This window comes from Trachymyrmex septentrionalis, unplaced genomic scaffold (assembly GCF_001594115.1).
Source record: "Trachymyrmex septentrionalis isolate Tsep2-gDNA-1 unplaced genomic scaffold, Tsep1.0 scaffold3, whole genome shotgun sequence".
NCBI classification, from domain to species: Eukaryota; Metazoa; Arthropoda; class Insecta; order Hymenoptera; family Formicidae; genus Trachymyrmex; species Trachymyrmex septentrionalis.
Window position 1 is genome coordinate 252,267 of NW_017305462.1, and position 26,114 is coordinate 278,380.

Below are 26,114 nucleotides of genomic sequence, written 5' to 3' on the forward strand. Positions count from 1 at the left end.
TCCTCGTAAATAAATAAACATTAAATGTCAACAAAAATAATCAATCGTGTATGACGGCAATTATTCTACGATTTCAATAAGGATTATCTGAAAATTAAAAACTTTTTGCAAGAGTGTTAATTATCATAGAATTTTTTATGTAATCGAAATTATCACTTTTTCTTTATGTAAAATCTACGTAAAATCTACCGTGGCAATTCTCAGTTTCCCTTCTTATTTCACATCGTTTTCTTCAATATGCTTCAGTATGCTTCTTAAGTAAAATAAAAGCGATTCGATAAGTCTGCTGAATTTTCTGCGATATCACATTATGGTTTCTTAAAATTGTCTCGACTTTTATCACATATTAAGATCCTGTAGCATCAGAAGATAACGTAGCGAATGTTTCCGTGATGTCGAAAATCATCAGGCATCCTCAGGCCGATGCTAATGTTCTGATATGACATCTGCGCCCTCGGTATGTCACGACGCACATACATAGGTACGTTGAGTATCTCTTGAGCATTACTGTACATATATGCAATAGACATTTCGTGATCCGTGCGTTAAGAGAAGCGACCCTATGCGACAAGGATAAATCGATGGTAAAGAACACATTTCAGAAGTCATCATCGTGTTGTAGCTCGTTTTGAAGATTGCAATCGTAAAATCGAGACAGCCAGAAATTGGAGAATCAGGAATAGTCATGAATTTGCTTGTCAAAATTGATTAGGTTCGATATTGAAAAGAGTTTCTAACATTACAGTTTGAATTTAAGTTCGAAATAGCTGAGAAAGTTTTAAGTTGCAAAATTCCAAAGTAAACGTGTGCATGTGTTCTCAAAGTTTCTAAATTACAAAGTGTTCAATTATTCAAGAAATTTGATTGATATATATATATATGTGTGTGTGTGTGTGTGTACAGGGTGCTTCCGATACCTACAGATCAGTAAGTCGGGTTGCCTATCTGCCTATGGGCAGGGGCACGCTTTACTGATAACGCGGAATAAGATTAGATCGCAAGTCCGGCGGGGAATGAGATAAGAGAAATTGAATTTTACATTCCGATATAGTGTAAAATTCAATAATATGATATATACTATGTATTTAATAATATATGTAAAGCGTTTCCCCTATACACTTAATTTTTGTCATTCGATTCTAAATTAAATTAAATTAAAAGTCAAATTAAAATTTTGTTTAAAAGCCCTGCTTTTGAGAAAGTATCAACTAGACCGCCGAGACTGTGAAAATAGCACCACATCGAAACTCATTAATTGGTTAAAATTCTCCAATATCTCAAATATTTCCAGAATCTAGAATTCCTCCTCAAAATCCGAAAGAATTCCAAGCAATCGGGGATTTTGGAGCGGAATAATTAGAAAAGAATTCAGCGAATGCGTTTAACCGCACTTGCATTGAACACGCTTTAGGTATGGCGATGCAAGAAGCGGCGGCAACCGACTAACCGCCGGTTGTGTGCTACGTGCTTCCGGGCAGATAATTCTAACACAAAACCCCTATGTAAAGCCCGATGGTGGGCTGCCCATGGTGTGTAACGTGATGTTAAATTGTACCGTTTCAAGCGATTGCAGCGAATAACGTGGCGGCTAATAGAACATAGCCGTGTGAAATTCGCGTATCGCTATACAGTTTGCTTTGTGTTCTCCCTCTCAATAAGACGCGTCGATGGAGATTCAGAGCCAGTGATTTCATGCGCATCGAATTGAAATCTGAACAATGCCAGCAGCCAATTAACGAATGGATGTATGTACAAGGCTGTGTGTAAAAGGAAGAAAGATGTATCGTAAATGAAAAAGTTTCAAATGTATTTCACGAGAGCTTCAATTAGTCAGAATTTAATCTACCAAGTTAAAACGCTCCGTCTGCAATCATATTTTTCCTCCCTCCGTCTGCAATTTAGGTCCTTTTTCTTCAGTTCAATTTTTTTTTACCATTCTAGGCTTCGAACAAACGGTGGAAGGTTCGGGATTATCTTCCAACATCTCCATTTTATTATCAAGTAGTTTAACAAGATATTTCAACAGGAGACTCCTTGATTTGAAAGTGAAATTTCGTTTACACCAAGAAAGATCCAAATTGTAGACAGAGAATTAACGAACTAGAAGTCAGATGTGACTAAATTGTTCGCTACCGTCAAAATAGTGACTTGGCTCGAATTGAATCGAATTTTAGGACATTTTTCAAAACGGTATAAACCTTAAATCTGAGCTAAGCTAATAATTTTGCGATAGCTTTCAGATTTTTGGTCGAAGCATTTATCTGCTTGTACAACTCGACATCAGTTTCGGTGGGCGATAAAATGTGAAACAGGTTCGCGCCCGCTCCTGGCTATTGCGGTTTTCATTGCAACCAACTCGTGCATTATCGACTCCCGCCTGTGTTTCGAGAGTTCGATAACGCCCTGGCAGCTGTCACCGATGGCGAAAAATCGGAACGTATCGGCAACGAGACTTCGGAATACGACGGGTGAAAAGATAAAAAAGAAGGATTGCTAATAGTGCAAATCACAGAGAGCATGTTCAGCAAAAAGAGGAAAGCTTGAAATAAATTGTGAAACAAGTCTTGAAATCGATAAAAGAATGAATTACGTACACAATACATTTTATATAATGTAAATGTTGAAATCAAGAACATTTAATCCGGAAAAGGATTTGTTACTCGATTATTTAAAACACATTAAAGGTATACAAGCAAACAAGCCAATCTGTAACGGGAAACAGTCTTCTTTTCTCGATTTAATATTTATTTTTGTAATATTTAATAATCTGGATGATCAGAGATTAATGAAGGATAATATATTAATTTTATCTCGAAAAGTAATATTCCGATATTATAATTATCGGAAAAAATTCCATGTAACGATCAACACAGTGCCGCTCAGTCACTCGAGGACCGTTCACAAAGTGCTTTAATAAGAGCGAATTGCGGAAATAGTTTGGAAATTTACATGGTGGGAATTCTTTCCGTTCAACCAAGCTTGCAACGATACGGCTACCTCCGCTCTTTGCGGTTTGCCGTGTTTTAAATACTTTCGAATTAGCACGGAAACTCGCGCACTCGCCACCACGTACAGCTTAGATTTGCATGAATCGTTTATTCCGCAGTACATGCTGTTCAAAATCCCGTACTCCACCTGGTTTCTATTCGTTAAGGAATTTGCACACTTCATCAGTGAATTTTTAATTCGATGTTCTCATCTGCGTTGTACAGTCCTTTTCGATTTTCAATGAAATATCTATGGCTGGAAGTTTCAAATATAAATTATTTGGAAAATATAACGAAATGTAATGAAATATATCTGAATAAGATACAGGTACGTAGAGTTGAGAAATTTGGTGGTACGGCGCCATTCTAAATACATTCAGCCAAGAATATTAAATGAAATTTCGCTGGCAGCTGGAAATTCAAATCCATAATTAAAGCAGCGTCTGTTTTCGAAAACTCGTAAAATATTTGCATTCGCAATCAACCTTGTTTGAGTTACTTCGGCAAAAAGCGCGTTTTACGTACACAGAGCGGCATATTAAATCGTACATAAACATCTCGTGACGTTGAAATGAGAGTAACATTTTTCGTGAGACAGCTTGCTCCGCGCGGCGCGGCGTGCCAATGATCTGCCATTGGAAATTGTAATTCTTTGGCCTTCAGGATGACGCCGTCACGTTACTGGATACATATGGCGCTGCTTAATAAATCCAGCAGATACAACCCGCCGCAATCTAGCCGCTGGACACGTAATCTAGCTTAACGTATGTATCCACTCGATTTTCTCGCTTTGCCGCTCGGAGCCCTTTCCTGCCCTCTTTCCATCCCTCATCCCATCTCTCTCTCTCTCTCTCTCTCTCTGTCTCCCCCTCCAATATATTCGCGACTCGCGAGAAAACGGGGAGGGAGTTACCCACTCCTGTATGGGATTCCCAGATATGAAATCGACCATATATATACCAATATAGACTACGATGGATCGCTCTTGAAACTGAAAGCGCGGAGTTTGAATGAACCACGAGTCAGTTTCATAAAATTGAACTTCAGATGTTGTGGACCGTTCTCAACTACCTCGCGTTATTGCATAAGTTTCAAATCAAATTTGAATATTTGCGTACTGTAGTTGTCAAGCACATACTTAGTTAGAACCTATACGTTTCTCAATTTTCCGCCATCTTTGACTTCTACCTGCTATCTATTCTCTTGGAATTTCCACAGTTTTTACTCTAACCAAGTTTTAGCTTTTACGATAAATATCAAACATTTCTCAATTCTCCATCCATTATCGCATTTTCTCTCCGTCCAACGCAAATTTTCTTTATTGTTATGGACTTTGAAAAATGTGGAAAAATTTAGAATTACCAACATCTTTATTATGTTGTATTACACAGCCAAAAAGGTTTTTAACAAGACGGGTTTTAGGAGAGGAAATCCCTTACTTCACCTTTTTCTTTATTTCGAAGAAATTTGAGAGTGAAATTTCGTTTGTGCCAAAATGATTGCAGATGGAGGATTAAATAAGGAAAAGCTTTATATAATTTTCAAATTTTTACTTCATAATCTAAGGATTTAAAAAATAACAATATAATATTTATTAAATTATTGAAAATAACATATTTGTACCTACTCATATAATTCATCATTTTCAGATCGTGTTGTGTAATTGGAATTAATAGAGAGTTTCGTGAGAATTTTAATATATTCTTGAATTTAGCTATTTGAATTTTATTATTGTGTCAAATATTACCTTATAAGTATTCCACATCATAAATATTTTTAAATGACCCTTGTCGATCATTCATATTTTTAAATTCTTCCGAATAATCTGGAAAATCTGGATACGAAGCGTCAAAGCTCGCATCGCTCGATCTCTGGGGAAAAATTGAAGCACGACCGAAAAATAAAAATTCGCTCAATATTACGATTGTAACGAATGCGCTCCATAGAAATTGATTCGATCGTAATTCCATGGTTATTCATTAAAAACGGTATCGCGTGCTTGCCCCGATCTCGTAAATCACAAATCGGTGGTGTGAGTATTAACCGCGATTTGAACGCGATATGAGCCCGACGTGGATAAAGCCCGGATTTACAGTCGTAAACGGGACGCGCGATGACGAAGTCATAAACCAACAACGGATTTAAAAGGCAAGCGCATACAGTTCCGTACGCAAATGCAGTGGATCTTGGGAATTCTCGCAGAATCGCGAGTAGCTTCCGCTTCATTGGGATTTACACGATTGCGAGGACTGCCGAGAGATCGGCGGCCAAGCTCGATTCTGACGCTCCGACTCCGAGAGCTTAACCTTACGTAACAGCTCTGGTCTGGCACGACGCGATAAATCTTCATGGAGGTATTAGTGATCCCTGTTACCACGTACGCGCACTTTATACTTATGTACAGACACAGCGGTTGTCGAGGTGATCTCGGAAAAGAGAAAGAACAGAACCAAAGAAAAAAAGACAAGGACGAGGAATATTTGTTCTAATATAGGTCCATATATGTGTTTTAACGACGTTTCTAGAAAATAGGGAAGGAGATGAGAATTTTTATCGGGTGATTCGAATAGTTCTCTTATTTCCACCCTTTAACCTTATTATAAGACCATAATTTTATTCTCTCTTACTGTATATATTGAGTGCCTAAAGTTGATTGTTTAAAATTGAGAATCACTTTTAAAAATTTACACAGAATTTACACGTTATTAACTCTTTGTGGATCGATAACTCTACAACACATTGGGATCACACCCTTTGATTTTGTGTAAACTGTTTGCTCGATTTTCATGAAACTTGATCTATAGGGTAACTTGACGTTTTATTTGTATCGGAAAAATAAAAAAAATTCAAAAAAATTGATCCAGTATGACAAAGAGAATTTCAAGAAAATAATCCAATAAAATTCAGTTTTAAGGAATTTTCTATCGCGAACTAACATGAAGTTTTTTCAGTGCATCAAGCTCATCAATGTTAGTATTAATTTTCAAACTGACTTTCAAATTCTGATTATGAGCTCTGTGATACTAGATCCTCCTTCATTAGAGATCACTCTTTTGAAATTCGAAAAATTCGATATTTTCGAGCTACATTCAAACTCGACGATACCAAAAAATCTCCTAAAAGTAGTTTCACGATAATCTGATCGTTTCTTGAAATTTGAATTTTAGAATTTCGAGGTCAGAATCGAATTTATCCACCTCGAAAGCTTTTAGGAAGAGATTTTTCAAGGTCTTCTTTAAGTTTCTGCGTTAGAAAGCTGCGTTTTTAAAAGATACAAACATCAAGACATCCACTTTAACTGAGTGCAAAATTCTTTCTTTTATTTTTATCACATTTACTGATCCATTTTATTAGTTATTAAAATACTTTAGTAATCTTGATGGTAAGCGGTTGATGATTTAAAGATGCCGTTGTACAGATTCTAGCACAACAACTAGAAAGAGTATTATGACAATATCCAAACTTATTACACTTTTGCAAAGTGCAATACGGGCGCGAAGAATGGCAAAATTATGGGCACGTTTACGCTGGTAAATAAAAACTTAGCGTATCTTGATTCACCGGCGAACTTTTCCAGAGCAGATCATCGCAAGATCGAGCGCCCCAAACTCTTACGATTTCCAAGGAGAACTTACAACGCCGTAACGCTACCGAAACAAGATTCTATGCGCGCGCACCAACTTTTTCTATAAATCAACGTCGCTCGTCCCTAGAAAACCTCCCAAGAAGCGAAGGAAGTCACTCAATCGAAGAACCGCGAAGCATTCACGTCTGGAGCAACACTTCGACTTCTATCACGAGACAAATAACTGAGTCTCTATAAATATCATATTTTAAATTTACGCACAACTGGTTCTATCCAATAAATATCTATGAAAGATTCGCTTACCTCTCTGGAGGAAAGAGAAGCGACCGAGTTAACTGTTTTGGCTATATAGAATGGCTCTCACCATTGATTGTGTTCTAAGATCCTAATATCCCGGGGTATTAGGACACTCACGTGAACCAGGATCGAACTGGTCTCTCTCGAAACGCAGCGGGAATCAAATTACATCACGAACAACAACCATTCCTGTCGTTCACTTACAAATGAACAGGAAACGAGATTTTACATTGCTTTCGGGAGAATAAATAATTCCAGCACTGCGGCTCTTGTATTCTTAATAATGTTAAGTCGAAGACTCGAAACAACGAAAAAAAACAATCCATGATCTTGTTTAATTTTGAAAATAAGAGATTCGAAGTCAAAGCTGCTAATGATTCCGGAAATGCATCGTAATCATCATCAGGTTGATGTCGTAATGAAATACGCTGTAAAGGATTATCGACCCATCGTGGGGGCCAAAATTCGTTCGCTCGACGGTGGGCGAAGTTACCGCGATATGTTACTTAAATGGTGATACCAAAACTACGATGTAAAGTGAGACATTTTTCACTCGTGCTCGCGTGTGAGATATAACGCGTCATAGTGTGCACATCGCATTTGGCCGAGTTCCACGCGTCCGCAGGATTCTCCGTTCGCAATTTTCGACGGAATATAACGCGTCGACATGGTGCGGTGAGCGATTACGCTACAAATACACAGACGCTAATAAACTTTTGTCATCCAATTAATATCGCGAGTAGTAGCTGTATTAATAAACATTTTCCTCGTTACGAAAGGCACTGCATAGTTACTCGATGATCCACTCAGTAAGTGAGAAATGATTTCTTTATATTTATGGCTCTTCGTCTATTTGTCGATTTCTTTCTATTACAATAATTGGAACTCGCAAAATAATCCCTGTCAGATTGTCGCAAGGGAGAGAATTATTTCCGATTGATACAATTAAAACTTAAGGTAATAAGTATTTAAAAAGTCGGAGAAAAATTGAAGAACAAAACGTAAGAAGATAAATAAAGGGTAAAGTATGTAATCGAAAAAGATTCTGAAGTGTTGCAGATTAATGGACAACGTAATCTCTAATGTAACCATTAAAAGATTAGACAGGTATCAAGGACTCAAATTACAAGAATCTTAAAACATAAAGATTTAATAAGGAAATTTTTTTAATTTTAAAACTTCTTAAACCCAAGCGATAGCCTTAATCTTCATTTGAAGAATCCAAGATCTCAAAGACTTAAGACGTAAAAAGAATCTATATATTTAAGATCAACGGTTTGTGCCGAGAATTTAATTGTAAGATTTAAGAAGCTTCCTGTAAAATTGTTCAATCTAAGGATGAGAGAATGAAAGAATTTGAAATCCGACGTTAAAAAATATGTCACGAAAGTTTAAATTTCGTTTTGAAATATTCCAAAAGCTTACAAAAATTCAAATAATTATGGCAATGGAAAGTAAAGATCAACAATATCGACGATTCCAAATATTTCAGCAATTTCTTAGCATAATATTTAATATTACTTACGTTTCCTGTCAACCCGCTCTTTATCTGGAAATATCTCAACTACAGTTATTCGAATTCTTCAACGCATTGTTGTAATTTCACGAAATTCTCAATTCATGGATCGTTACACTCCCTGTATAAAAAAAAAAAAAGCCCTTATATTTCAATTTTAGAACCTCGGTTTTTTCGAACCTTTGATTTTGGAACCGACAGGATTCCATTCGCGCTGGAAAGAAACTTTGAGAAGGGAGGGAAAGAAAGAGTAATACGTCTAGAGTTGAAGGGGGAGAGGGGACTGCGGCAGAAGCGAAGAAAGAGCGAAGTTGGGTGAACTCTGATTATGGCGCGAAACGGGGACAAGCCGGGAGATGAAGTCGAAGTAGAGCCGAGCCAAGAAGAGGAACCCGGACGGAGGGATGAATTCTCCCGTTCGCGCTGTCTCAATCTCTCGTGTGTACGCCTCGCGTACGTCTAACCAGAACGGCGTTACTTACGCACGCCTACCGAAAGCCTTCTTACACACAGTCGCTGCGGCGCGCAGAATGCATTTCATCAAAACTTGCGGCTTTCGCCTTGCCATCGAGCGCGAATGCCCTATTCACTACCCGCGCCGTGAATCAGCCTCTCAATCTCGGATATCGCATTGCCGAAGACTTACTATGCGGACATACTCCGTGTGCATGAGCGAGACCATTTACAGCGTGAAATAAGTTTCCAACTACCCGAAGTAATCTTACGAGCAGGTACGTGCGGTGAAAGTCCAAGAATTTCCCTTAGTTTTAGTAACGATAGTTAATCTGTGTGTAAGGAAGAAAGAAAGAGAGTTGGAATGTTAAACGTTCCACACGAGTACATGCAATAATCCTATGAATCGTACAGATGGAAGGTTAATGTAAACTTATCATTATTTTTCACGAATTGCTACGATCGTATTATTATTATACACGTATATACATATGTACGTGGGAAGAAGGACAATTTTACCAGGTTTACCCCATTTCAAACTTTAGTACTGACGTATGTAGATCTGAAAATAATTGTATAGCTCGAACTGGTTGCTAGAATGTCAAAACTTTTTGCAGCATGCTCCTCATGCTTGAGATTTCTACGAAATTATTCTGATCGTTCGTTCAACGAAATTATTTTCAGATTTATATCTAGAGAGAGAGAGAGAGAGAGTAGTTAAATTTTTAAATACTTGAGGAAAAATCATTTTTTTTCTCTCCGTTACTTCATTACCTGCGCTTATTTATATCGTTAATTAAATCCCGCACATGCTCAGCGCTTTGTACTTCCATTAATAATCTTATGTCGCGCTGCCATTTTCATACATTACGCTATGAATATTAAGATGTTGATAAATGATTTCGCGCGATGATAGGAGAAGCGATTGCGCATTACCTCGTCCGTCGAATCTCGCCATATATTTCTTGAAGAGGGAACACGGAGTGTACACATGCGAGGCACGTAATCCGCGTTTCGCCGTTGCGTCGGGAAAGATAAATCAGGCGTCTTATGTACGTAAGCAGAACAAATTTCATTCAATCGAAATCGCGCGGGTATGCGTCGTGCGTTTGTTAGCCGCCTGCATTTATCAATAGAACACATTTGCATTCCGGTTGCTCTCTTCGCACCGACGCCAGGCCGGGGCGGAGGGATTATTTTTCCAACACGGTAGAAATACAGGAGGCGTATTGTCGAAAGAAAATATGGAATATGAGATTGAACGCGGGTCCCTTTCGAAGACGTGTTCCATTCGAGAACAATGTCGTCTTGCTTGTAGAACCGCGAAAATTTGTCCAGCGCACCAACAAAAATGAGGCAGAAGTCGCAGTCTTCCGTTAAGTGAAACTTCAGTCGTCAATGTATGTCGTCGAAATTATCTTTAACCCAAGAAGCCGTCTGGAATATATATTTTTACACCCCGGTAAATAGAAACATGTGAATTTGTATCTAACGTATCTTTCTTTCTTTTTAATAACTATGCTGAATTAGAGCAATACTTAAATATGTATTATAATTTCATTGAAAACCTGCGATAAAATAACGTTACGTTAGCTAAACTCTTTATTTCTTAGAAGTACAATTATGATAAGCTACTTAACATGTTTAATATATTTCTTCGGTTTCTATATTTTTTTCGAAAATTGTGATTAAAATATGAAATTCATATCTGCAATGTCCTCCGATTACAAATAAATCGGAAAACAATCAATAACATGCAATACGTTGGTAATAATATAGTGATTTTAATTAGATTTTAATTAAAAATACTCGAGTGACCTTTTACGTAAAAAGTTCAGATAACGAGAAAAAAAAGCCAAGTGTAACTACCTCCCTTAGTTAATTATCTTCGAAAATGTAATTGCAAGCCTGCAGACACGTAATTATGTTTATGTGCTTGAAAGATTGTATATATGCTAAGCTACGCGCTTAAGGGTTGAACAACATTACGTGCTTCGTGTAACCGCCGAAGCCAAAGATATATCGCATTGGAGAGTTTATTCCAGAAGTGTCTGAAACTTCTCGGCAGTGCGCTTCGGCACTAACCACGAGAGCTCACAAAGGCATAATGAGCACGTAAATCGTCAGAAACTTGTAATCCGCTTTGAAGTCGGCGCGCGCGGGTGGATCGCGACATGGCGGCCGCACGTAAATTCCGTCGGCCGTTTATGCAAATTATCGGCGGGCCACAGGGTTAATACATTTTCGCGTGCGTGCGTGCGGCGCGATATCTATAACGATTCGATAGCTCGACTACGCTCGAGCTCTCCGAGTATATTTTCCAGCGAATTTACAGCATTTGCATACTTCGGGAATATTTAAACGCGGAAACCCCCGCGGCGGGTTACCGTTGGAAAAACAGGAATTTCACTGTTGAGCGAGAACGCCCGCCATGTTTCCGCGCGATGTGGAAGATCGAAACGATGAGGTCCCGTTTAACCCCCGCCGCGCTGCCAATTCAACACAGAACCGCGCAAATCTTCTCTCGTTAATTTTAACTTATTGAACGGTTCCATCGTCCAACAAATGGACAGTGTTTTTTATTGAATTCATGAAAAATGAGCACGGAACGATGTTTGCAACGTGTGATTTAACAGTATAAATATTAAAATTATTTTAACATTTATTAGAGGCACTGGTACCTCTTCGAAACTGTTCGATAAATGTACATTAATATTTCACACATAATACTGGGATACTATTAATATGCCTTCGATTAAAGTTATTTATATATTCATATTACGCGAGTGAAATAGATATTAGATAGCTTCGATTCCTTAATGAAAAATACTTCTTTATATCGATAAATCATTAAAATCGTGTGCTGAAAAATGTATATTTTAATTCAGTTAAGAAATTTGTTAATATGAAATTTGGAAAATATGAATAAGCGTTGCATTTTATATAATCCGAAATAAAATATACATGATTATTTACATTTTAATGATTTTTATAATTAATGTTTTAATAAATATGATATTCTTATTTTCACCTGATATACATATCAATTAACATTATGTTTTTCTCGTTATATTATACCGAATAAATATTAATAATGTCCTAAAAAGATAATTAAATATGTATTTCGAAAATATATTGCGATTTTCTGGTTACAGAGATAATATGTTACAAAAAATATAAATAGTAGCAACAAATGTATGGAAAAAATTGATAATAGTTGTTATTATTGAAACTCACCATTTGGAAATAAGGACACTCCTTGAAACCGATGGAATCAAAATAGAAAAGACTCTTTCACGCACAAATTCGACACATTTTTCCAACAACCACTACAAATGCACAAACACACAAATGCAGACTCTCTCTCCTTTTACGAATGATTGACAACGTGTAAGACGATAGCCGAAAGTTGAGTTAAATTAACTTAATTAACACGCGAACTTTTGATTAATCTCCGAACTGTATACACTGCACAAGTTTACGACGCGATGAATCTTCTTTATCCTAACATTTCATCTTCTTCGCCAGTTAATCTATTCCCCTCGTTCATGGGCAGGGCAGACAATGTAATAGCGATCCTATATCGCTGATATATTACCGTATTGCGTTTCGTTAATCGCAGGAACAGTACCTATCAGTAGAAACATCAAATATTTAAACTCTTCGTTGATATTTTTTTACTCTATTAAAATCAATTTTGATGTCTATCAACAATTTCATTAATTAGCGTAATTAATTATGTATTTCACAGTCTGTAATTTTTACATTCCTCTTCCTCGCCCCGAACATAGCTTTTTGCGACATTTTCGCTCGCACATTTTTCTTCAACTTCGTCGAATTGGAAAGCTCTTTTTCGTGATTTTTCACGTTTTATCGATATCTTCGACACCGTATCACACTTCGATCAACGTCAACGCCGGATATTCGAACAACGCGTACCCGCATCTTCCGGTCTGCGTTCACCGGAAGTGAGTCCGAGGGGATGTTTCAACCTTCGCAGGAGCAACATTCGGCGACGCTTCCGCGCGCATTCCGCCCGCAATCGCAAATCGCACGGTGAACGCGGCGCCACGACGCCGCGTAGCGCGACGCCCGGATTATCGCGAGCGCCTCTCTCTCTCTCTCTCTCTCTCTCGTTGACACCCCTACGGGACGCCGCGACGACGCGGGGGCCACCCTCGGACGACGCTGGGCGGCACGATAACCGGCACGACGCGACGCGACGTATGTAACGTCGCCGCGAGGTTCGCGAGACGGACTACGGCACCGGAATGGTGAGCTCCGCAAGCTCTCGCGCAACGCGACGCCAGAGCCTCCATTCTCGTCTGCCGAGCGCGCCACGGTCGATTCCACGGATTACACTTCGGGGTTGCTGTGGATGCCGCGAAACCCACTAGCCCGGCAAAAGGGTTCCTTTTGTGATACCAGAACCACACGGCTGCACCATCACTGCGGCCAGGCTCGCTTAAACTTTACTTTTTACTTTCTTCCTCAACATGGGATCAGTTTGTTACGACGTTAATACTATTCGATACTTTCTTCATTTAATAGTTTCCTCCCTCTCTTGAATCATTTAAAAAATTCGTAATTAATCTTCTTGAAGCTCTACTTAAAACAGCTCTACTTAAAAAAGTTGCAACTTTCTCAAAGAAAATGTGAGAAAAGAGTAAAAGTATACCGATTATTCTTTTACTAGTTAATTCTTCAACCGGTGATGAATCTAATTTTGTAAGAGGAAGAAGTTTAACTGGAAAAATGTATTCGGAACAACTTTCGGAATCACTATCTTTTTACAGCGTAAAATTGTTTAATATCGTTATTAATTCTCTACATTAACTTCTAATATTCATTTTTTTGTTATTTTGTAGATAAATGTAATCTAACTTGTACGAGAGCCGCATGAAATATAATGAAAAAGAGCAAACTGCTTTATAACTGTACAATTTTTTATCTGCGTTGAAACTTGAACCTTTTTATAATCGACGAATTAGAACTTGATCCTATAACGAGTACCAGATAAAATTAAAGCGTAAATGCACTAGAAGTTCTTCCAAAATTGGAAAATTGAGGCGCCATAAAGCGTAATCCGGCCTCGCAAGCTGGAATGTCTGGAAAGCTCAAGCGTCGTCGAAACGCGCCGCGCAGACTCGTGGGGACGCGCGAAGAAAAGGACAGTCGGTTATCGATTCAGTTCTGCCAACGGATGGACCCTTTTGCAGTGACTTTAAGGCCGTCTAGGGACTTGTCGAGAAACGTATCGCTTCTCACGAGGCAGAAACCCGGTAGATCGATGTCCTCTCGAAGGACGTGCGAGCCCAAACGCGCCGAATAAACTCGCATCAACCACAAGAGCTCGAGAGCTTTCGAGCTTTACGCCCAAGACCGCTAATTGGATTGCTCGATTACACTGCCACCGTATTCCACGCCGTCTTCTGGCCAAGATCTTGAAACTAATTAATCTTACGCGTGAATAGCGCGAGCCGGTGTATCCGAGTAAAAAGAGGCCGCATAAGAGTCCAACGAGGTTATTGCGAAAAGTTTTGAAGTATTGGATAAATGAAAATGATATAATATATTGCACTATATGTATATAATACACAAATATATATAATTTTTATACATGTTTTTTATTACGCATTCTTATACATATATTATGGTAAAAGAATAATATATAATGCAATATAATTTTATAAATATCTATATCTACTAAACATACGAAAGTCAACATAAAATCAGAATGACTTTAGTTTGATTTTTAATGTTAATATACAGTCAAATTTTCTAACCGAAAATTATATCATTTTCACTTTTATGATCGAAATAAGGTAATTTTTTATTTTCTCTTGACTTGATTCCTTAAGTGAATTAAAATTATGAATTTTAGGTGAATAAACAAACTCGTACATCTCTCTCGTTGTCCTTTATCAACTTCTTTAAAAGATCATTTCTTTTTGGTGCGCGAAAACAAGATTGTTTGTCCGAATTTTTTTATACAAAATTGATTTCGAATTTTGCACGTTTATTCTACGACAACGTGTTTAATAAGAATTATTAGAAATATCTATTAATATTCGATATTTTGAAGCGTTTATCTCGAAATTGTTTTCAAAACATCTAACCGATATCTTCGAAATTATTGAACCAATTGTCTTCTACTTTGGCATATATTTTTAATATATGTCTATTTGGGTGATAACAATTTTACATTCCCGAATTTTGAAAATTCGCGGCAATAAAAACTGATTTTTTTACGAAATACGCAATGTTAACTTGTCCATGTCAATTTTCAATTTTTCCGTAAAAATCGAGATTCGTATTACCTACTTATACTATTAATAAATAAAATAAAGTTAAGATTTTTTATTTCAAATCATTATAAATCGCCATCGTATTTGTAAGAAAGCAAGTTTCCTTAGAAGCGCCTTTGTTGTTATTTTACATCTTTAGAACAAATTAACATGTTTCAATTAATTTTTTTGCTTTATATATTATGCATAGAATAGAGACATAAAATAAATTTGTAAAACATATTATACTTAAAATATACATAGCTATAAATTTTTTAAAGAAAATTCGTAAAGTATATGATGATGTTTCACACGTTGAAAAGGGAAAAGTTTTCTTAAATGTATAATATAACGTTTTTTTATTGTGTACAGAAATATTCAATTATCCTAAAAAGAGTATTGTTTATTAAAAAATATTGCAGGACTAAACGACAGTTGAATGTTCAAGTAGCGAAAAACTTTTTTGACACATAGAGGCTCAGGTGTATCTGCAGCGGACAATGTTGTTTATGAACGTTGACATTGTAATTTCGGATGTCTACAATATTGTGGTTTGATGCGTTGACGCTGTGTGTACGATTCGATATTCATAACATGACGCTGGTAGCTGTGAAAATTTACAGCCACCACGAAACAATAAGATAATCCGAAGTGTCGAGATAAAAAAAGTTTCACAAAATCTAAATTATTAAGTGACAAAAAAATTGTATAATTTTGACAAATGATATAAAAATTTAAATATCAAGCAGAAATATGTAAATGGCAAAGTAGAATAATTTTGCAATATAAAAATGATACAATTTAACAATGTTTTAAGATTTTTTTATTTTAGATATTTTTTAAATCTGCAAATATTAAAAAAATCTTTCGAGATTTAGAATTCGACAATTTTAAAATGCAATCGTATAAAATGATTCAATAATCTCAATGTAAAGCGTATGTCTATTAAAGATTTTTTAATTTAGTACATAATTATTAATTATTAATTATTTTTACATTGATATTTTTTAAATTCAACGACGTAGTTGTCTAATATATAGCGCGATCTGTGTTAAATAATTTTCTATTCTAGAAATAATAAAGCTTTCAACTACCACAAAATTATAATATTTTTTATGTGCAAACGAACTTTTTATGCGGTATGTGATAGTTTTTTCCAATATTGCTCGGATCTTGTACAAATTAATCATCAAATTCCAACGAAATTTTGCGAAACATGACCATTGCGCAAGCATACGGTAAAATATGAAAAATCCAAAAATCATAAATTGTATTAAAATTCTGGCACACATCATTTTAGATTAAAATCTTTTTATGGTATTAACGAATATTATACAATATATGTAAATATTTACGTGCAGATTTCTCTAATTTTCACAGGCAGACCAAACGGGAACGTTGCTCTCCTTACCGAATTTAACACTTATATTCGTCACGCTCAAAGTGTTACGCGTTTAGAGTGATTCAACCGAAACGGAGTAAACGGAGCAAGCTGAGTGATATACTCGTGTTCCGCTGCTCCTTTTTCAGGGCTCTATTGTGATCTCGCATAGTCGAAATTCGACGAGAGATATATCAGAGGATTCCATCCTGCTGGCAGCATGCGGGAGCTTGAAACTTTTTCAGCGTACAGAGGGATCGGTAGAAAAAGTTTCCCGGCGGGACTACTAATTTCGTTAACGGCCGAGTCCTCGAGTTCTTTGGCGCGTGAATGAAATTTATTCCACCACAAAACTCTTGAAAGGATAAAGACTTTTGGATATCACGTATCGCCGTTGGAAAATGTATCTGTAATAAATTAATTATATTTTCCCCGATTATACTTTTTAAATAAATACAAACCTATTATACTTTTGAGAAATGTCAGGGAGCCATTAAGGTAAAAGGAATAGTCTCAAAGAAGGTGAAAACATTCTAAAGAAACTTTTTAATGGCCCTCAAAGTTTCGATCCAAAAATTTGATTATCGAGATAACGAGAAAATAGTCGAAAGAGAGTCCAAAGGGATTTCCAAGAATCTGTAGGATCTCAAAAACCTTGAGTTTCTAAGGATCCAATCCATTCTAAACGCGTTCAACCCGTTCTAATCCTTCGGAAGATGAATCGCCCTGTTGGGCATCCAGAAGACAGAATGCAGACGTTGCTGATGTCGTCTAAGAGTGCATGAAAGAAAACGACTCACCATGTCTCTACCATTGGACCAAACCGTGCTCTTTGTCAACCGAAGGGTGGACAGCCTCTCACCCGGAAGGTTTCAGCAGCGGAAATGACTGAGAACGAAATTCAATTTGCTCGACGAGACAAGGCTCGACGCGACGACATTGAAGACGTGTCTGAAGAGGTCGGTTAACCGGAAACCGTAGCTCGGTCGATGTTCTTAACGAGAACATCCAGAATACGCTGCGAGAAACTCTAAAGCTCACGTAATCGGATAGCAGTGAATAATGGAGGCTTGCGAGGCCTACGATAAGTGATCCTTCAATAGTTTAAACCACAGGACGCTGTTCTTGGCATGCAAAAGAGCTATACCTCAAAGATGTTTGAATCCGAATCCTTCTCCAAGAATGCGCGGTTTCTAATCCTATTAATTCATAATTGCATTGAAATTTAAGATGTGATATAAAAATATTTAATCCTTAGATACCACTCTTATTATCTGAGGTCTCTTCATTTTACTTCATATGCTGTAACTTCTTTATTCATAAAGATACGCACAGCTGCTTGTTACTGTTATATTTCTTAATGTCTAGCATTTTGATTGAAAAACATATTTTGTTGCGTTCATCTCTGTGCAATATTTTTACACAATACGCATGTGGTGGATACATAACAAAAGGCACTCGAAGAGTTAATTCTTCCCCATTATATGAAAAGATAATAAACTTATTTTAAATCGTTTATATTTATCATCTAATAATACATAATTTTTATTATTATACCATTTTAATCGATAATTATAAAAAGGATCACGAATATCGAATATGTGCGTTTTTGAAAGTCACTTTTGAAGCGAAATATACGAAGATCGAGGATGCTAATGCACAATTTACATGTTGAGTAGCCGAGCAATCAACTTTATCGTCACACGTCGCCATCAAGGATGGCGACGCTGTAAAGGATCGTTGGGTATAATTCGGTGCGACCGATGTCGAAAGATTTTCGCTCTAACGAGACGCGAACGCAGAAGCAGAATCACATTCACGTCTCGCAACAAACGGTGACGTCGAATTGCACTCTTCTCACGCTGCCTTTCCCATTTCTGCCAAAGTGAAAATAGGATGAAAAGAAGTGCAGACGAGAAGATTCAATTTACTTCGTAGATGGAAATGAGGATCCTACAAAGACTGCCCAATGAGAAACAACGAATATTCAAGAAAAAGCTTTGTTTGGGCTAAGTTTACTTAGTTTTTGCTTTTCTCGATCATAAATATTATTTCACTACACAAAAATTGCTGATTAATGCATCAATTATTCAAATTGAAGAATTCGAGGAATAAGAGATCTGTTTTATAAATTAAGTAATTTAAAGGTATTAGAAAGATTAATAAGACGTAATGTTTCACGAATATAAAGCATGTTTTAGAAATTATATATAAATTACAAGAGTTTCAGAAATTTTGATATTTCTGGAAATTTATTTACGAACAGCTGTTAACGTGCATTGACAATTTTATTTCGCGTGTAATATGCCAAAACTTGGTCTGTCATATGATAAAAATTGATCTCTCGTAACGACATTGTAGGGCATGTACTTTTTTATTGGATTTGGGTTGCTGCAAGTTGCTATCGAGTGTCGCCGCGACGATGGACAATTTTCAACTTCGATCGCCTCTGGCGTCTGTCGAACAGGTACAAACATTAATGAAGTTATCCTTTGAAACTTTCTTAATAAAGAATTATTGAGTCTGTATTGGTACCTTGTTAGTTAAGCTGGAAAGCATCATCCCTTTTCAGTCGCAATATATAATCCGATGAAGATTCTATAAAACTTCCTAGACAATCGATTTATTAAAAATTTCACTATTCAAATATTTCACTTTTTAAACTTGGAAATAAGTAAAATTCATAAATTATAAACAAAAAATTAAAAAAACCTATAAATTAATATTGGATAATTTTTCAAAATCTTTTTGATCTTTTCGCATTGATTTTAAGAGATACCTGACTCTTTTAATTTGTGTAAAAAGAGAAGATGAGTAAATGCATTTAATGAGAAAAAGGAAAACGTGAAACCATTTGATAAAAAAACTCGATAAATTAACATTCGAGCTACTAGACATGGCGTATCACAGGCATTCGAATTGTTTTCTTATGAATCAGAGCTATTTCGAGGTGAGATTAAGCTTCCATTTAAAGATATTTTCTTCAGATTTGTCTTCCGTTTGTGTCTCGTTCAAGAATTTTCTCGACCATCTCTTCGGACGTTTGAATTTTCCTTTTTTACCTTTGCAATCTTAGATCTTTGAGTCTCTGAAATCTGGAGCTTTTTAATTGTAGAATTTTTATTTATTTCGTAGGGGGATTTCTTGGATCCTGTGATTCTTTAATCCTTTTAAATTGTACAGTTATTGTTCTTGGACTGTGCTTCTAAAATCCTTGGAATTGAAATCCTCGGAACCCAATAGAGATAACAAATCTCGCCAATGGAAACTTCCACAACAAGGGACGCACAGTTGTGGTCTCTTCGATTACTGTCATTTCCACTGAATGTACCATTGTCGTTTATTTTCCACCCAGCTTGAGACTAAACAAGTTTTACAGAAATATATGTAATGTTATTTTTAACCAGAGTAAGATAATTAGCATTGCATGCATAAATAACACAACGTATTCGAAAAAGCATCGTGACTTGAACAATTTTTAAATAGAAAGCTATTAACATGGATTAATCAAGATAGCTCGAGCACGCGAGAGAAGTAGACCGTAATTAATCATAAGTTGTAAAAAAAGGAATTATTTAAAAAGTTACTTAAAAATTATTAAAAATATAATGATTTTTTAAATAAATTATTCCCAGTTGTGCCCCGTGCATTGTAGGTAATTAAAGGGAAGTTATTTAGGAGCATGTACTCATTTCAAAATCTAATTAATCCGACATCTCACATTCAGTGGTCACCTCTCAAGCAATACAATGTATTCTAACTGCCAAGTAGCTGGCATTGTCTTGCAAACAATGGCCACTAGTGGAAATAGACGGACCGACCTTGTCTAGAGAGCAGGCAGCCGGTGCAAATTTATTAATTGGTTTAGACGGAGAAGACGAAATTATGTACCTATGCATTCGCAGCACCTCCGACGCCGTCCGAGGCATAATAATGAGGTTGCCGTGTAGGTCCGTGCTTAATCGTTGATTATCGTGTGATAATTAGATGCGCGTGCCGCAGATAATCACGATACGGAAATTACCCTTCTCATCGACCGGCTGATTGCAAACTTATGTAGCATAACACTGTAAATGCAGTTTAAGTCATTATGAATTATTCTAATTTTGATTTATTCTATAATTATTATTACAAATATTATTTTAATGATTATTTCGAATTATAAATAATAAGAGACCGTGATTACATTTTACTGAAGTAACTTTATTTTATTAAATTTTAACAGAAATTCTGTTTAATTATTAAATTTGTTTAATTTATTTGAAAAATGTTATTTTCATACTTGTACATATAACAATGTTCTTTAATGATATTTTTTAATATTGTACCGATTGAAGATTTTTTTAACGTTTGCTTAGCAACAACATTCTGTTTACTGATAAAATTAATGTTTTAATTTGATTATTTCTGACGAAAATTAATATAAAAATAATTTTTACATTACAGAATTTTTATATTCAGATTCCTTTATATTCAGATGACAAGGGTTTAAGATAAAAAAAACGAAGATTTCGCCATCGCGATTATTGTAATTCTATAGAAATGGAAATCTATCCTCGAGGGACTTGGAAGACAGAATCTAGCTTTTGTTCCCTCCGTTACTTCTGATAGTATATCATTCTGACAATGGGTCACGCGGTGCCACGCACCTGTCATGGCGACTACAAGCCCTTCTCCAGTCGTCGTGGGCGGTGGATGATTACTGGTTACACGCTGTCGCATAAGGTACAGGGTCCTCGGCATCAAAACGTTAACTTAACGACGCATATACTCCAACTCCGGAGAATATGACCGAGTTATCGCTGTCAGATTACTCGTGCCTTGCAGTTCGGCAAACTGATACTAAACTGATGAACTTTGCTCATACATACAAACCGTGAGATCAGCGAATATATGTAATACAGTTAAATAATTTATAGAGAAAATGTTGATCTATCCAAAAGATTTTTTTTCTTAACGATAAAATTAGAAAAATTGTTTTATTATTCGTTTCTATTTCGAAATATCATGAATATTAACTAAAAAATATTCTAATCGTCGCCGTGCCATTAAAATGTCACATTTTAGAAACTCAATTTTGTCAAAATTCACAAAGTCCCATCAAAAACTCTTGCCTTTCTTCGCTCCTTGAACTATGATCATGGTAACGCTTTCGAACGGATCGCATGACGTAGAACGGGATGAAACGAAAACACGAGAAAAGGAGGGTGAAAGAGATAGAGGCAAGAGAGAGAGAGAGAGGAGAGAGAGAGAGAGAGAGACAGACTGATTGCAGAAGGGTAGGAGGGTTAACGTGAAAATGGCCTTTTCCTTTCCGTGCGGCGACGGTTAGAGACGAGGAGAATCCCATTATCGGGCGAACTTTGAAAATCAATTCGATCCACCGGTAATATAAGTGAGAACTCGCCAACCACTTTGTCGTGCTGTACCTCCCTGCATCTGCGCGACTTATAGACCTGCTTCACTTAATAACAAAGTTTGTGGAACGTATGTAACGCCGAGAGGATACGCGGTGCGGTGTATCGCATATGAAAACGGGAGCAAGACACGATAAATTGTCGATAGGATAGATTCTCATTTCGAATTTTCTGTTGAAAAAGTATGAAAAACATTTATTTTTCATCGTATAAAGTTATAGGCGTACAAAAGAGCGCGAATGCCTTGAAAATTATTAACATCTAACTCACGACGTCTAATCGATCATGTTTAACTGATTTAAAATCGTTCAAACGATCGACAATGCTCGAAAGCAATTTTAATATTTCATACACGTACCTCACTTCACTGATTCAAATCTTAAAAATATTGTCACGCTGTTTAAAGTCTTAAACATTCACGGCATTATTATATTTACATGATGTACAATTGAATTATAGAAGATAAGCAAAATGTGAACATCTGGGAAATAAACTATCTACTTGTTTTATTAATAAAAAGTTGAGTGGCTATTAATCAATAATATAGATTCTATCCTTGTAGAATAGGGTCACACATGTTTGAAAAGTGATTTTTCTTTAATAGAACACATTCTCCAATTGCTTAAAAGATATTGAAAGAAAATCTCTTCTCATTTCAGAACTATAAATATAATTAATAATATTTAAATTAGACAATTGTCTAATTGGCCGGAAAAGATGTTAACAATAAATAAAGAGTAAGAAGCAAATTTCCTTTTTTAATATCATTTATGTTAGCAATTAAAAGATTAAAAGATCTATTAAAAGAATAGTACAATTCATTCCATTGATAACTATTCGCAAGCATTGCGTAATCTATTCCAACAAAGATAAAATGTATAATATAAATGATGGGCCAGCTGCTCTTATGAATAAAGCAAGTAGTAAAATAAATAGTATATCCACAAGTGTTTAAATTATTTCGTCTACCTTCTATATGTCTGTGTCGCATAATTCTAATTAGTCATAGAAAAATAGTATGATACAATTAATATATAATAATGATAATAAAGAAAGTTATACTTGGACAAAATGCGCCAGCATTGCTAAAATGTCGTTTACACGCGTTATTTAACAACGCGTCTAGATATTTGATATAAAGAATAGTAATAAATAATACTAATTCTAAAGAGAATAATCTTGATGGATTTAATATAAATAAGAATTGATATTAAAAAAAAATTTTTAAACAATTAAAAATTAATTTAAACGCAAAGAGAACAGCTGTTGTGTTAATTTCATTATATGCAAATATGCACGCACACTTGCGAATGTTTCGTAGAAGAGAGTTGGGCGCCAACAGGACTGCATCGACACTTGGTCGGAATGGTAGAGACCCATCTGCATTCCATCTACGCGTTTGCGAAATAGAACGGGATATAACACGTGGCTCTCGAATTGGCTCCCGCCAATTATTTCTTGTTCGCTGGCTTCCGTTTGATCGTACCGGTATTCGAATTACTGGAATTCCCGTTGCTGGCGGACGACGAGTCCGTGCTGGAGGTCTTCTCGCTCTTCGGCATCATCGTTGTCGTTGGCGTCGGTATGCCTGACTTGGCGTCGAATGTCGATGGCGCGTTAGTGATTTTACTGGCAGGCGCCTCCACTACTGTCGGCGCGATTTCTGTCTTCTCTATGTACGACGGCTTTTCAATACCAGGCTCTTCCCTCCTGCGTGAAAACGACGGAATCCTCGTAACCTTTGGCTTCTCCCTCAGGGACGGCTTTTCCCTTTGTTCCAGAGCCCTATCTCGCTCGCTGTTCTGACAATTCTGCTGTTCTGGCGACGGTATGGCTGACACCTTCGGTATATTCCTCTGATCCCTGTTCCTCGGTAGAGTCGCTGTTGGCTTTATGATGATCTTCGGTTGTTTTAGACTACCCACCGGGGCACAATTCTTCGGTTCCCGTGCCGTGATGATTATTCGTGGCTCCCTCTTTTCCGTCTCTCTCGAAATCATCGGACCACCAGAAATATTCGAACTTTCCAATGATCCTCCGTTTCGCGCTGAATCAATTGTCTTTAGTTCGTGCTCGATCTTATCCTTAGAACGCGCTATTGGACTTGGTTGTCGATTGACTGGACATTGATTAACTACTCTTGGCGTGATCACAATCTTTGGTTCTACCGTGGGCAACACAGCGCCAACAGCATTTCTCTCGTCCTTGCTGATCACGATTTGCGGTTCCGATGTGGTCGACGTCATTATGCCTGACGATTCGCATGGTTTGTACCAATTCGGGTTGCCCACGTCCAAAAGCCCGGAAGACTTGCCGAGATCGCCATCAACACTCTGCGAGGTCGGTGAAAAGGGATATTGACTCCCGTGAAGCGGGCACTTTGGGTTAGCGTAAATAGCATCCACACTTCCGCTAGCCTGGACGTTTCTATTTCCTTCCAAAGAATCGATAATGTTAGGATCGGAGTTATTTCTGCCGGTGTCTGGCCTTTTTAGTAACGGACCCACATGCAGATTTGTTGTCATCGGCTCACCTTCGACTTGACTTTCGTTTTCTTCTGCGAAGAAATCATTTTTTTCTAGGCTTTTGGAGGCTCCAAATATTCTCGGAGGTGGTAACGGTGGTAGATTCGAAAATAAGTTCACGCGATTACCACTCTTATAGTCTTGTAACGAATTTGCGTACTGTTTCGGTACAAAGAGACTACTGGGCGCCGGAAGTGATCGTCTCTTCTCGATATCTGGCAGTACTTTGGGATAATTTCGACGTTTTATTGTCTTCAAGGCCTCCTCAGGACTGATGCATTCTCTTTCCATAGTCGGTTCCCGACACGTGACATTCACGTCGCTTGTACCAAAAGTCGTTAAGACTGGTCCAGTTTTTATGTAGATCTCTTCGTCGTGAGGATCGTCGTATTTCGATTGTTCAGGTAAGGGCACTTCGATATTTGTCCCCGGACCAGGACGAGGCAAACGAGACTTCAGTTTAGGGTTGATCTTGGCGTAGAGACTGCTCGCGCTTCCGGAATCCGACTCGTAGATCCTGGGAGTGGAGAAATTCGGTTTCATTGTCTTTAAAACGTTCTCCATCGGCAAAGGATCGCTCCTAGAATGATGATGCTCTATGACGACCACTTCAGGAGTCATCAGCTGCTGTGGACTTGGTTCATTAGCTAATTCGATACTCTTTGTTAACTCGATCGGCACTTGATTCAAAATCGATTCCGTTCTGGTCGCTGGCGTAGCGTCAATAGCCACAGAAATTTTGGGCAATTTCAATTTTTTTCCAGGGCGCACAACCAACGCCGGGCTCTCGTCGTAAATCGGTTCGTCTTTCCTCTCCTTCAACACTTCTTCCTCTAAACGTTGCTTCTCTTCCTCCTGCTGCTTAGTCAGTTTCTCCTGATGCTCTTTCTGTAACGTTTCCCGCGTTTTACGTAAAAACCTCGGCGAACATCTATACAAACAAAACAGAACTAAAAGATAAAACTCCGATCGATTTCATAAGTGTTTTGAAAACATTTTTTTACACAATCAAGAAAATAAATACGGTAAGGGACTCTTCAAGTCCAACACTAACTTACCTTATATTATTAATTATAAAGTTTAAGAGTCGTAACAAAGAGTGCCAGGTGTCTTTGCTTAATTATCCTTTATTTCAAAAATAATATATTTATTTAACGTTTTCGACCATCTATCTGGTCATCTTTAGTATACAACAAAAATTGCTTGACATCAATAATTTAAACATTCGCCGTAATTCTTTACAATTAATTATCTTTGTTACGACTCTTATTTTTATAACGAAAGGCTTTGTTTATATTGTAATTATAAAAATATTTACAGAGTTAAAATTATTCAAAAATTATATATAATTGTTCCGATAATCTTATTAACAGGGTTGAGAAGTAACGTGTTCTAACACCGTTACCGACACTTTTTTTCAGTAACGATAACATTTTTTACTTTTTTTCTGTCGCTAACATTGTTACATTTTTACAGCAATGGTAGCAATGTCAGCCGTTACTTTAGAATTTAGCCGTTACGATAGAAAGTTGTTAAAAAATTTATTTGATCAGCGTTATAATATTGATGTAAAACACATTCGAATATTCAAATAATAAACAATAGATGTTTCAGTTAAAGGAAGCAACCATCATGAGAATTAGTGTAACAACACATGTTTCTGTC

The 26,114-nt window shown here is 36.9% G+C and overlaps 2 protein-coding genes across 2 annotated transcripts in view; both read right to left on the reverse strand.

Annotated features, from left to right (window-relative positions):
• The window catches only part of LOC108749553 (neuroligin-4, Y-linked-like), a 251,026-nt gene extending 238,881 nt beyond the window's left edge, over positions 1 to 12,145 (reverse strand). The window contains exon 1 of the mRNA XM_018488328.1: positions 12,077 to 12,145. The gene's annotated coding sequence lies outside the window, so the exon portion shown is untranslated. The remainder of the gene's footprint in view (positions 1 to 12,076) is intronic.
• Positions 12,146 to 23,193: 11,048 nt separating this feature from the next.
• The window catches only part of LOC108749544, a 155,597-nt gene continuing 152,676 nt past the window's right edge, over positions 23,194 to 26,114 (reverse strand). Inside the window, exon 14 of the mRNA XM_018488306.1 lies at positions 23,194 to 25,380. Coding sequence (XP_018343808.1) covers positions 23,376 to 25,380 — 2,005 coding nt within the window. The 3' untranslated portion in view covers positions 23,194 to 23,375. The remainder of the gene's footprint in view (positions 25,381 to 26,114) is intronic.